The 13,526-nt window shown below is 47.2% G+C and overlaps 2 protein-coding genes across 2 annotated transcripts; one reads left to right on the top strand and one right to left on the bottom strand.

Annotated features, from left to right (window-relative positions):
* Positions 1-988: 988 nt before the first annotated feature.
* Positions 989-3,736, top strand: LOC124660881 (dentin sialophosphoprotein-like). The gene is made up of 3 exons (XM_047198721.1): positions 989-1,378; positions 1,822-2,255; positions 2,807-3,736. The coding sequence occupies exons 2-3, from the start codon at positions 1,857-1,859 to the stop codon at positions 3,446-3,448; spliced, it is 1,041 nt and encodes a 346-aa protein (XP_047054677.1). The 5' UTR covers positions 989-1,378; positions 1,822-1,856; the 3' UTR covers positions 3,449-3,736.
* A 2,447-nt stretch (positions 3,737-6,183) lies between these two features.
* On the bottom strand, positions 6,184-8,541 carry LOC124668548 (putative pentatricopeptide repeat-containing protein At5g40405). Its single transcript, XM_047205668.1, has 2 exons — positions 7,597-8,541; positions 6,184-7,248 (listed from the first exon to the last, which is right to left on the bottom strand). Exons 1-2 carry the CDS (start codon positions 8,539-8,541, stop codon positions 6,421-6,423), a joined length of 1,773 nt encoding a protein of 590 aa, XP_047061624.1. The 3' UTR covers positions 6,184-6,420.
* Between the last annotated feature and the right edge of the window lie 4,985 nt (positions 8,542-13,526).

Here is a 13,526-nt window from a genome sequence, read left to right as displayed (position 1 = left end):
AAGGGCGCCAACCATTTTGCAGAGCAGATTAGTCTGGCCCTGGTGCTTGCCCTCCACGATACCGTGGGCGGTCAACTGTTCTACAGCAGAAGGACGACATGTCTGACCCGATTGTTTGGGTTGGGTTGACCTGTGTTTTGTAGAGACGTACTACTGCACTGTGTGAAATTATCTGTTGACTGTTGTACATGTTGCCTCCTGTTTCGAGTTTGGATATGCATGGCTGTGGCTGATATGTGTGCAACTCGTTTATCTGTACCTGTACGCTACTGCTAGTGCTACTAACATTTCATCAGCACTTATTTATAAATGTGCTCAAATTGTTCTTTTCAACTTGGGCGCCCATGAAATAGCTCCTACGGGTAGCTATATGTCATTTAATCTACGGCAGTTTCGCCTACAGCTGCATCCCAACTCCCAAATCTATGTTTAGCATACCCATCGATCTTCAGCGAGCACACGATGGACATGACTCCCCCAAAACAGCAAGAACAAGAAAAATCTCAGTCAAGAAAAGATGGCACTGAAGATCATACCCGCTTTTCATCGCGATTTTTGCCTGGTCCAAATCGAGAATCCATACGAAAACCGTTTCCCCCTTTTCCCGGGCCACGTCCTACGTGGCGCGCCTTCCGTGCCGCATCTTCCCGCCCGCCGCGCTGTTGACCCGTCCACCTCCCACTGCATCCGGGGCCCGCCCAGCCTGTCACCCACCATCCTCGTCCGTATCCGGGCCCCACTCGTCAGGCAAGCGAAATATAAGAGGCGCCCCGATCCGCCCCGGCCTCTCGCCGTTCCACTAGCCAATCCGCGCACCTCGCCTCCCGCATCCTCCGCCGATCCGATCCCCAAATCCCCTCGCCGTCGCCGCCGTCCGTCGTCCTCCTCCTCTCCGACCGCCGGTCCCGTCGACCCACGCGCAGGGCGTGACCCTCCCCGCGCCGGCCCGCCCCGCCCTGACCCCCTCCGCCCGCAGGTGGTGGCTGCGAAATCCGACAAGTTGGATACCTAGGCGAGGATACGATGTCTGCGGCGCGAGCCGCGTGCCCCCCCTGCTGCTGCTGCGTCCTCCGCGCCGTCGCGTCCGCCGACTCCTTCCCCTCGTCGCACCGCCTCCAGCTCTCGTCGTCGCACCGGTTTAGTAGTAGTGGTATCGGTAATCCTGCTAGTAGTAGTAGTTCTAATTGCCTCTGACGTTTGCCTCCCCCTCGTCGCCCACGACCTTCGGTTCGATCTCGCCCCTGCGCTCGTCCTGAGGCTTGTCCGGTTGTGAGGGTCTGTTGCTTGTTGGTCTCGGGGTTTCGTGTCTCTGCGAGTCTGGTTCCTGGTTTTGACCGGTGTGTTGGAGCCTGTGGTTGCTGCTTCTCCGACGAAAGAGGTATGGAAAATTTGCCGGTTCCATTTTTTTTGAAATTGTAAATAGGCTCTTCTGGTGGAATTGGAAATGTTCAGATGTTGGCCATGGAATTACGATCCTTTCGAATATCTATCACCATATACAATTACACATTTAGTACCCTTTATTTATTTATACCATGGGGACCATTGTAGTCCATGCTCTTGAGGATCGTAACATTTTTTGTGTGTGTACTTGCTAGATACTGCACGAATAGATAGGTTCTTAATTTACCTATTTTGCCAGATATATATTTGCCTTGGATTATGTGAACTTCAAATATGAATACACATAGATGTGCACCTAACTCTGTTATACTGTCTTGAAACTTTACCAAGCATTCTAGTATGTGGTGCTTGTTGTGTAGTCCCTTTAATTATTCTAAGGTTTGCTTCTGATTTAAGCTTTGTCCTGCTGCTATGCAGGGAGTTCTCTTCTGAACTTGGGGTTAAGGTTGTGGATGGGCGGACCTTTGGTAGGCTTCAGTGCCGAAGGTGTGAGCAGCAGCTCATGTCTCTGCCCCAGCACCTGTGAAAAGGCAGGTTTTCAGCACAGCTCTTGTGCTCGCCCTGAAGATGAGAATTTTGAGGGTACAATAGCACATGCGCAAGATGACTTCGTTGTCGAGGAAATTGGACTGGCTCTTGCTGAAGTGATGCAGGTCTATGATGGCAATGATGAAGGGAAAGATCTGAGCGAAGACTCTGATGAAAATGAGGATTCACTTTCTGTTGAATCAGATTCAACTGATGGCTTGGTGGATGTTGACACTCAACTGGTCACATCGTCAGCCTCCCTTGCTGACAATGCATCTGAATCTTCAATTGGAAAATTAGAGGATGGAGATTCTGTATCAAAGGTAAGCATTTGTTTGAAGTAGAAGTACGGAGTCTTCCTTGTTAGGATTATCTTGCTATTCAAAGTGTTTGTTCTTGTTCTATTTATACCAAATGAATCATAGGGCAATAACCCCTTAGCTCTTATCGATTAAAAGATGGTTCTGTAAGTATTACACCTTTATTTTTTACTAATGACTCTGGATTCTCATTAATTATTATAACTTGTTTAGAATTCCAGATAGTTAAATGTAATTCTGCGCTTGTGATATTCTACTCCTCTGTAGGAGGAGGTTTCACTGCTCTGTTTCGATAAATATGCCATTTGTGATGCAATGTTGCATATTTGTCCGAATAGATTTGAGAATGATGTTCATTCGTTGCCATTATTTACTTATATATATATTTTTTCTGTTCATTTTAGTGGCTGGACTATGTTTATCTGAATTATATGTGAAATAAGCATGATCTCTTAGGGCTGTTCTTCTCCAATTATTGTATTGCTTCCGTGGAATGTTTTATTTTGGACATAGATTGACCATACCCTGATTTGTAACATCCATTGTATATGCAGGTGACCCCAGTGCTGGTTTCTGCAATGAAAGGAAGCCGAGCGAAGCGGGGTATTGTCACAAACTTGAGTGTTTCATGGGCCCCTGATGTATATGATCCTCCTGTTACTTCTGACTCACACACCGTGAGGCCTCACCATAGAAGTTCGAGGAAGAGCAACTACAAGTACAAGCCTCCAAAGGGAAGCAGCAGCAGCCGCAGTAGCAGTGGCAGTAAAAAGGACAAGAAGCATTCTCACCACAGTAGCAACAGCAAAAGAGATAAGAAATCATCTTACCGCAGTACCAGCGGCAGCAGTAGAACTGACACTAGTGATCCGCAACATCTCAAGGCATACGACAATAGCATTAGCAGCAGAACTGACACAAGTGATCCTCAACATTGTCAGGCACATGCCAGCAGTATCAACAGCATTGAGAATACAGTTCCTGAGTATCATAAATTGTCTCTATGGCTGCCACCAGATAGTGTCAAAAAGGAAGAGGCCGTATCTCCGGCACCTGTACTGAAGAGCATTGAACCAATCAAGCGTAGCGCTAGCAGCTGCAAGGAGGCGCCCTTGAGCATGCTATCGCGTCAATTTGTGGCTGCCAAGTACAAGGGGATGTTCTCCTTTTGGGGTCAGAACCAACTAGCTTCTTAAGTATATGCGAGTCCTCATGGGTGCTACTCATAGGCTGCTTCCTGGTATCAGGCTACCAACAAAGCCTTACTTTGCTTATGTTTCAGTATGTGAACTTCTGAGTTGGTATCTCATTCTTTGTTGAACGGTTTGCTCCACATTCGTTTCAGCAACAGTGATCGTTGTTATAAAAATTGTCAGTTGAAGTATGTACGCCCTTGTGTTTATTTTGTGTAATCAGCACGATGTCTATTTTGCTGTCTGTTTGAGTTTTATATTGAAGCTGAATTTGTTTGGCTTCGTTACAAATCATCAAGTTTTATATTGAAGCTGAATTTATATTCTTCTTTTTTGGCTAGCTGTCAAGTTTTCGATGAGATGATTAGTACTCTGTCTACCATTAAGTTGTAATGGCGATGAGATGAGATGTTTTCATTCCAAGAAATTGAAAAAATGGGTAAAAGGCGAGTGTAAGATTTGTCTAAATTGCATGTGCAGATACATCTAAATTAAGGTGTAAGATGTAACCAGTACAGTAACCGATTAATAGGCTTGTGGTGATGTAACCACTTTCCCAGTTCACATCGAATCACACATTTTCAGCATTGCAAAGTTGAGTCGTGCCTCCAAAGCCTAGCAACACCATTTTTTACTTCTGGGACCGGCACGAGCAGCCACCGACCAGGTCATGTTCACCAGCTACCTTGCCTGACAAACGCGACATGTTCTAGCGTCCCAGCCCTCCTGCTCTTCCACTGGTCTGAAACTCTTGGACCTTAGGGCATCTCCAACCGGGCGACCCAAACGGACGCGCTGGGCCGTCCGTTTTGGGCCGTTTGGGTCGCCGCCCGGACACGCGGACAGCGGCCCGCGTCCGCGTGTCCGTTTGGGTCGCGCGCTGCGCCCAACGCGCGGACGCATCGCAAATTGGAGAAACACGAAAACAAAATGAAAATGGCAAATTTAAACGATATTTGATTAAACATATGCCCTATTTTGGGCAAATTTAGTACATAGCCCTATTTTGGGCAAATAAAACTAACAAAAGAAGCCCCTATATGGGCTTTTAAATTTAAACTAAAATATAAACAGAAAATAAAAAACCCTCTAGGGTTTGGTCGGCGGCGCGGTGGCCGCCGGTGCGCCGCCCTAGCCCCCGTGGGCGTCGTCGGCGACGTCGTCGAGGTCCCCGGGCGGCGAGGCACCGTTGTGGCTCGACCGCGCCGGGGACTCCGGCCGAGGAGACCACGAGGCCTCCTCCCACGGCGAGTGGGGGTCCGAGCCACCCGCGCCGCCCGGAGGCGCTCGTCGCTCTCTCCGCCGGCGGCGCCGCCCGGCCTCCCGGCGCCGACTCCTCCGGCCGGCGGCACCTCTCCTCCTCGGCGGCGCTCGCCGCTCGGCGGCGCGGCGCCCGGCCTCCTCCCGCCGCGCCGTCTCCTCCTCCTCCTCCCCGTCGCGCCCGGAGGGCCTGGGCGTAGAGCTCCCAGCCCTCCGCGTCCTCCACCTCCCGCCGCGCCGCCTCCTCCATTTCGGAGGTGCGAATGGCCGCATGGAGTTGCGGCCATTTCGCCTCCTCCTCCGCCGCCGAGACGATGAGGGCGGCGCGGAGGTCCGGGTCCTCCTCCGAGGACTCGGGCTTGGGCTCGAGCGAGCAGCCGGCGGCGGTTGCGGCAATGCCGCGCGCGCGGCGGGCGGCCTCTCCGATGTGGAGGCCGCCTCGGTTTCCGCACGATGGTCGCAGCCGCCGGCGGCCGACGCCGACCGCTCGCCGGCCTCGTCGTCGTTCGCTCCGGGAGCGAACCGTCGCTTCGGGGCCATGGCGGCGGTTTTTGCTCGGGGAGTGGAGTGGGGACTGGAGTGGAGGGCCAGATCCCCTCCAGTCCCCATTTAATAGACTCCCCTGGTCACCGACAGGTGGGCCCAAGGGAGACGAGGCGACCAGCACGCGGACGCGAGCGGACGGCGCGTGCCATCCGCGGCCACGCAAACCTAGCCCAGATTTGGGCCGGGTTTGCGTCGTTCCGGACGCCGCGGCCGTCCGCTTTTGCGGTGCGTCCCCGCGTTGGGCCGGGTTTTTGTCCGGCTGGACCCATCCGGACGCGCGGGCGCGGGATGGGTCGCCCCGTTGGAGATGCCCTTATGCCTGCTGGTAGCACCATGCGGGAAATGGAGGGGTTTAGTACTGAGTAATGAAATGTTGGTGCCCATCGAGTAGCCACCTTGTCATGGGGGATAAAACATTAATCAAACATTTGAATTCTAATGCATCCGATGGTAGTTTTAGAACTGATCAACATGTAGAAGTCGTGTTATCAATGGCACAATTAATCATTATTTTGTTTAAGCATGTATCAAAAAACAAACATTGAGAAAGCATGGACAGAGACCTTTCACAGAGACATATGAACAAGCCATGACAGCAATGCAGTCGCCTTCTCTTCTAGGTTATGTTAGTTTGGTAGAAAATCAGTTGTCGCTTATTTAGATAAGAACGACAGTACTTAACCGTCAAAATAAGGTAAAAAGAGTACCTCGATGATGTAAAATATAGTTCCATTGAATTGTGTTACAAACGATGCAACTAATATTTGATAACGCATGGACAGAGACTGATAACAGACATTTAAACAAGTCATGACAGCAAAATAGTCGTCTTGTCTTTTAGGTTATGTTAGGTTGATAGAACATACCTCCATCACTAATTTATATATGAACAACATGACCTAAACATCAAATTACGGTAAAAAAAAGTACCTCGATGATGTAAAATATACTTCAATAACTTTCAGTGGTGGTATCAGAATAGGAAGCTCCAATATCTGCACCTGGAGTTAATTAATCTAGGTGTGAGAACATGCACATACGTCGTTGCACAATGTGGTTTTTTCCGGTATTTCCATCTTATCACTTCTGAAACAACCTTCTTCTTAAGGCATCACATCTGGCACGCTTTGAATAATCATTTAATATACGTTATTCAGTCGGTTAAGCAATCACCAGAAGTCCTTGCAAGAACAATGTCCTCCAATAAATCTATGGAAACGAACACGGTCCCTGACAATGATCTCTCGGTCATATGATTTGCTTATTATTTTTGTCACTTCATGGCAATCAGGACAGAACCGCAAATTCTTTACTACCCGAATGACATGTGGTGCTTTTGTCTTCAACAACCCATACGCAATGGCTAACCTTTCACTGTGCTCACAAAGTGCAACTTCTTTTTCCTCTTCATCAACATCATGTAGAACGGCTGCAGTCCAAGGCTTGTGTCCAGCACGTAGCACCCGGTCAGCTATTTCCCTCAGCACCAGCCTTATCTCCTTGATTTCAGGGTGTGAACCATCGCTCACCACAAACTTGTGCATGTAGCCATTTATTTCAATCGAACTACAGCCAGCAACAACAGTAACTTTGTTAGCCTTCATCATTTTCCTCATATACCTCACTCTATCCCACTGGGAGTTCGACGCAAACAGATTGGAGAGGAGCACATAGTTCTCTGAATTTTGAGGTTCCAACTCTAAGAGCCTCTTAGAAGCCGATTCTACTATATCAACTCTGTTCGAGTTTTTACTCGCCACAAGAAGATTCCTCCAAATTACTGAATTTGGTGATATGGGCATGTCTCGTAACGAATGAGTAAGCTTCATCCAAAAGCCAGACCGACAGAGAAGGTCAACCATGCAACCGTAGTTCTCCATTGAAGCTTTAATGCCCATTTCTTGCATAGTAGACCAGTATCGCCGGCCATCATCCACTAACCCATTGTGAGCACAGGCGGACAAAACACCTATAAATGTGACATTGTTGGGTCTCACCTGAAATATAAACACAAGAATTTTGGTGAGAGCCATTAGAATGGATACAAACTCTCCTTTGTAAAGACTGCACGCTATGACAATTTATAGCAAAGTTGAGCACGTGAGCTGATACACATCAGACAATGTAGGTAGAGATCATCCATGTAGTGCATGAAATCAGTTAAGCACATTCGGCGTTCATGAGAAAAGTGAGAAAAGTTTCTGGTATAATAGCATAAAACCAGATGCTGAACAAAGATAACCAGCATTACATTTTACCACGCGAGCTAATGTATATGATCATGTTATCAACAAAAGCTAACCAAGCAAATATAACTGTAAACAGATCAGTGCAACAATTTTTACCTTAAGTTGTAGCATTCTTGAGAAAAGCCCCAAGGCATCCTCTGCAAGCCCATGCATCGCCAGCCCAACTATCATCGCGCTCCATGCCTTGGTATCCCTCTCCACCATCGCGTCAAATAAAAGCCTTGCCCGCTCTATCAGACCGCACTTTGCATACATATCAATTAACGCCGTGCTCAGCTCAAGATCGACTGTGATCCTCTTCCTATCTATAAAAGCATGCACCCACCTGCCCAAATCAAGAGCGCCTGCCTTGGCGCATGCGGAGATGACGCTGACCATCGCGACCTCATCCGGGTTCACCCCAGCAGCCTGCATTTCTCGAAAGAGGTCCAAGGCTTCGTTCACCATCCCCACTCTCGAGTACCCGCCGATCATGGAGCTCCAGGCGACCAAATTCTTGTCCTCGGCCATGCCATCGAACACGTCCCTGGCGAGCGCAACCTCCTCGCACCTGGCGTAGAGGTTAAGCAGCCCGGTCTGCACGTACAGGCTCGGTTCCAGCCCATGACGGAAGGCCTGCGAATGTAGCTGCTGACCCTCTCTGAGAGCCGGAGCCGTGGCGCACGCCTTGATAGTGAACGCGACCGTGAAGCTGTTGGGTGGCGGGGCGCCCGCCCGCAGCATGCAGCGGTAGAGCAGGAAGGCGTCCGCGGCGGTGTTGCTGGTGCCGGACAGCGCGCGGATGAGGGAGTTGTAGCAGAAGGTGGTCGGTTCGGGGATTTGGTCGAACAGGCTGCGCGCGTAGGAGGTGGCAGCGGAGGCGGCGAGGAGCTTGGAGAGCGCGAAGGCGTAGGTGAGGCGCGGGAGGCTGAGCCTGAGTAGGCGCGCGTGGGCGCCGCGGAGAGCGCGGTGGCCGGAGCATTGGCGGACCAGCGAGACGACGTGGGCTTCTAGGAGGTGGCGCGGGAGGGTGGCTGCCTCTTGCGGTCCGAGATGTTGCATCCGGGGAGAAAACAAGAAAGGTGAGGAGATTTTCCTTGAGCGGGGGCGCACAGCGTGGCTCCGTGGAGCATCGGCGAATGGATTTGGTGTGTGCTGGTGCCAAAGGTGCCAAGTTTAAAACTCATCGCAGTTCAAAGTTTAAAAACATCAAAAGTTTAACTTGTTAAAATTCGTAGCACATCAATTTGGCATTTGGTATCCACTTGGATTTAGGCCACCTCAACGGACCACCGCAATTCGGACACAAGATCGATATGTTTTTGTCCGTATGCGGTGGCAAGCGGACACAAGTAAGACGGCCTATTTGTGGTAGCGAGCAGCCCCAACGGTTCTAAACCACAAAAAAATGAAAAGAAAAATTAGCATAGTTTACATAAATATAGGGCATAGCTATGGACCCAGAAGTTCACAGTTTACACTGAAAAGGAAAAATATAGGGTAATGGCTTGCAAGCCGGTGGTTCCTCGTCCTCCTGGTCAGTGCCGCCAGTGTCTAGTCCTTGTTGCCGAGGTCGATGGAAACCTGTGGCGGCGGCCACACATTCATCATGGACGAGAAGCTCGCGCGCTAGGGTTTGGGAAGCTGCGTGCAGCGTGGGACTGCGAGGTGGCGTGTTGGGAGCTGATGGGGTCTGGGGAGAACGACACGTCCCCATTAGTACGTACCGCGTGGACCTGTTGGAACCACTTCGCTTGGTCATTGTTGCTTCGTGAAAACTCATGATTGTTCCACATACACACCACTATGGGATAGCTTCATAAGGAACATGTTAACATGTCCATCATCATAAAATGGACGGCAAGTTTTAAGCATATGATCTTCTCGAGATGATCATCTTTAACTTACCCTTCTCAATCTTGATGGACATCACCACTTGATGTCATTCTCTCATTGGCTATACGAAATCTGACTTTTGATGCATGCCTACAGAAAGATACAAAACCCACATGACACCATAATAACATATATTATGAGTTATTTTAGGAAGTATAATTGACAAGGCTTACCATACCACGAGATCACTTGATCCCACTTGGTACATTTTTTATGCTTCACGTGTTGACCAACGTGAATCCAATCTTCACTCTTTTTATTGGTCAAATTTAATTATATCTTGGCATGATCTATCACAATATCTTGAGGTAAGTAAACAACTCTTCATTTCATTACATGATCTAAATCTTGGTTAATCATAGTTCAACTCATGAATCTATTATGACACCGACTTAGATTCATATCTTGAATTCTTCTCTTGAAATCAAACTCTCAAGATCTTGATCCTTTATGGATTAGCACATAAGGTAGAACATGGCTTATTTGATTTCACACACGAGCACCATCTTCATTTCTTATTCTTATTGGTCATATTGAATTACATTTTAAATCTATGAGCTCGATGCCAATATTTAACATATATTATGTCTTCATGGCATCCACCCTTAAATCAAATGCATGGTCTTCAAACATTATCTATGGATGATTTCTTCATATAAAACTCAATGAAAACATTAGTCCATGGGAATTATCATCAATTACCAAAACCACGCATGGGGATTCATGCACTTTCAGTCTTTCACTAGTGCCTCCCTAGTATTTGATGCTTTGGTGGGACTTGAGAGATAAGGATTTAAGCATGTTTCTTGGTGTTCTTGCTTTATATACTTGCATAGTGTTGAGCTTCTTCATTACGATTTGTTCAAGTGAGAGACTTTGAGCTCTCCATTACGATTTGCTCTCCATTGCAGGCCGTCGTGAGAGCTTTCACTCCGGTGCCACTACACATGTAGTTGGCACCTAGACCTGCTGGTGCAGAGGACGACTCCTCAGACTTCTCGGACGATAGCGCAACCCTCGCCGTTGCGGAGCAGAAGTGCTTAAAGGACGAGGTCTCCTAGAGGGGGGTGAATAGGTGTTTTAAAACTATTGCGGATTTGGCTTGTAAGAATGTGGAATTAAACTAACGTTTATTTTACAAGCATGATACCTAAATATGCTAGGCTCAACTAAGTGCAACAACAACTCAAGATAAGAAAGATAGGAACAAGATATATGTAACACAAGTGATAGCAAGGTATATGTACTTCAAGCACGATGGCTATCACAAGGAAAGTAAACTCGAGTATAGAGATGACCGAGGCACGCAGAGACGAAGATGTATTCCCGTGTTCCCCCATACAAGGTGAGGTATGTCACACTGGAGAAATGCGGGCTACCACGAAGGTCTCCCGAACACCACGAAGGCCCACCTTCTTCTCCAAGCCAATACCACGAAGGATAAAGGCCTTTGCCTTATGCCTAGCTTTTTCTCCACTCGGGAGATGGCAAGCTCCACATACACTTCACAAGCTCCACAAAGGAGAAACTCGAGCCTTTTCACAATCTTCCACAAAGAGGCCATTGAAGCACCAACCGCCAAGCCAACTAGGAGGTAACCCCTCCAAGAGTAAAAAGCTCACAGTCTCTCACTCGAACTAATCGTAATGGAGAGTTCAATACTTTTGCAAGGATGTAAAAGCAAGAACACCAAAGGTGGTCAAATCATTCACACTCCAATTCCACCAAAGCAACAAATGCTATGAAGGAACTAGAGAGGAAGAACAAATGAGGGAATTAACAAATAACTCCAAGATCTAGATCCCAAGAGTTCCCCTCACTTAGAGGAGGAATTGATTGGTGGAGATTGTAGATATAGATTTCCTCTTTCAAATCCCTCAAGAAGATGCAAGAATTATGGGAGGGATAGAGAGAAAGCAAGCTTTTAGATTCAACAATGTAGTAGAAGAGAGAGAGAGAGCAAATAGAATGGTTGACCTTACATCCTCAAGGAGGAAGAAGGGATATAAATACTCCAAGGAGAAAACTAGCCGTTTTAGGGCAGAGTCGCGCAACCAGGCGTACAACTCGGCAAGGCCAGGGGCCGGGTCACCCGACAACAGCACCTGGTGGGTCGGGCTAGAGGCCGGGCCGACCAGGCGGCTCGGACACTCGGCGCCACACCCAGTAGGCTGGGCCAGGTGTTGAACTACCCGGCAGCAGGACGCGGTCCTGTCGGATTGCTCGACTTTGCTCAAACGATCATTTTCTGAGAAGTAAAAAAGCTCTCTCACGTAGTTTCCAAACTCCAATTGATATGAAACCAATTTTGTTGAAAATACTGAGACTCCTCACAAAATGTTTTTAGATGATTTTAGAAAGGGAGCCTCCTAACATCTACAAACGGTAAAGACGTCCAAACTCGAAAACGCAATAGAAGATGCATACGGATTCCGTTTTCGATGAACTTGGGCTTGTTGAAAAGCTAGCAACAAACTCAAGAACCTCATACGGAGAATACCAAAGAAGCAAAAAAGAATATAGGAATGCAAAGAATTGAGATTCCTAAGACGATGCAATCAAGTTACTCAACCGAAAACCACTCTTGATAGTGCGGCTATCTATCCTATAAACCGGTCTCCCAACAACCACCTTGAGACCGGTAAAACTAAAACCTAGCAAGGTCATACATTTGCCTTGCGCATCCCACTTGATCTTGATGACAACGCTTCAAGCTCCCTCAAGCTGGAATGTCTCACTTGATCATTGTTGCTTCGTGAAGACTCACAATTGCTCTCACATACACCATGATGGGATAGATTAACTGAGGTACATTTTCACATGTCTATTATCACCAAATGGACCGCAAGCCTCAAGCATGATATCTTCGATATGCTCATCTTGAACTTGCCATTATCAACCTTGATGACATCCAAAACTTGAATGCCATCCTCTCATGGGCTATGTGAGATCATACTCTTGATGCATATCCATGGCAAGGTACCTAACCATATAGACAACACAACTGCACATATATAGTGGGTTAGCACATGAAGCAAAATTTGGCAAAGCTTACCGCCCACAAGATCACATGATCCAAAGTGGTACAATCTTTATGCTTCATGTGTTGACCAACTTGAATTCAATCTCCACTCTTAGTCTCGGTCAACATTGTATCTCTTCATGCTCTATCACAATATCTTGATCATTCATTGCTTAACACATAAGTTAGAGCATGGCTAACTAGGTTGAGTTCCACACAAGAACTCCATCTTCATTTCTTCTTCTTGATCATATCATATCCTTCTCTTCAAATCAATGATCTTGATGCGAATATCAAAGGTATAACATTATATTCATGGCATCCACACTTGAATAACATATGAACTTCACATATGTAATATTCTTTCATATAAACACAATGAAAACATTAGTCCATAGAGGATTGTCATTAATTACCAAAAACACACTAGGCGCAATGTACCCTTACAAGTGCCATGACTTGCAAGTCGTCTAGCGCCGCTACCTTGATAGCACCATCTCAGATAGCTCCAATCTCCACCGTGATAATGCCGATCAGAAGAAGGTGGATCTCGCCGAGGCGCGGTGGCACTGCATTGCAGATGAAACCTATAGCAGTTGCTTGGTCGTGGTCAACTACAATGATGATGATTGATGTCGCCAGCGTTGGCGCCTCATCGTAGATGACCCTGAGATATCCCAGGACTTTAAGGGCTATGTTAGATCTACACGATGAACTAGCTAAGCAACTAGTTTCTAGCTTTGCATCCAGATTAATGTTTAATTGTGTCCTTTTGTATGAACTAGTAAAATCGTTTTAAAAATCTGGCGCCAAGGCCTTTTTTTATTATGTAGTTCATTTATGCGGTATCTAGCAAATCTCAAACAGCAAAAGTGGTTTACGGTTCGATACCGAGTTTTGCGGTATATGCTAGAGTTGCTCTTAGTGCATGCAACTAGTTCTTTTCACGGTGAAAAAGCGGATCGATCGGGCCAGACCTTCGTTCCATGTTTTTGTTACATGGTCAATCAAGTCTGATACCAAGTTCAGCATATAGTGCTTTAGCTTTTCCAGTAAAATTACTTCTTGAGCTCAAGTTTTTTAAAGTACTCTCTCCCATTCATAATAAGTATCCTATTTTTAGTTCAAA

The sequence above is a fragment of the Lolium rigidum genome, chromosome 6 (genome assembly GCF_022539505.1).
Source record: "Lolium rigidum isolate FL_2022 chromosome 6, APGP_CSIRO_Lrig_0.1, whole genome shotgun sequence".
In the NCBI taxonomy this organism is placed as follows: domain Eukaryota; kingdom Viridiplantae; phylum Streptophyta; class Magnoliopsida; order Poales; family Poaceae; genus Lolium; species Lolium rigidum.
The sequence above is the reverse complement of the archived record's forward strand: the minus strand, read 5'-3'. Positions and strand labels throughout refer to the sequence as shown.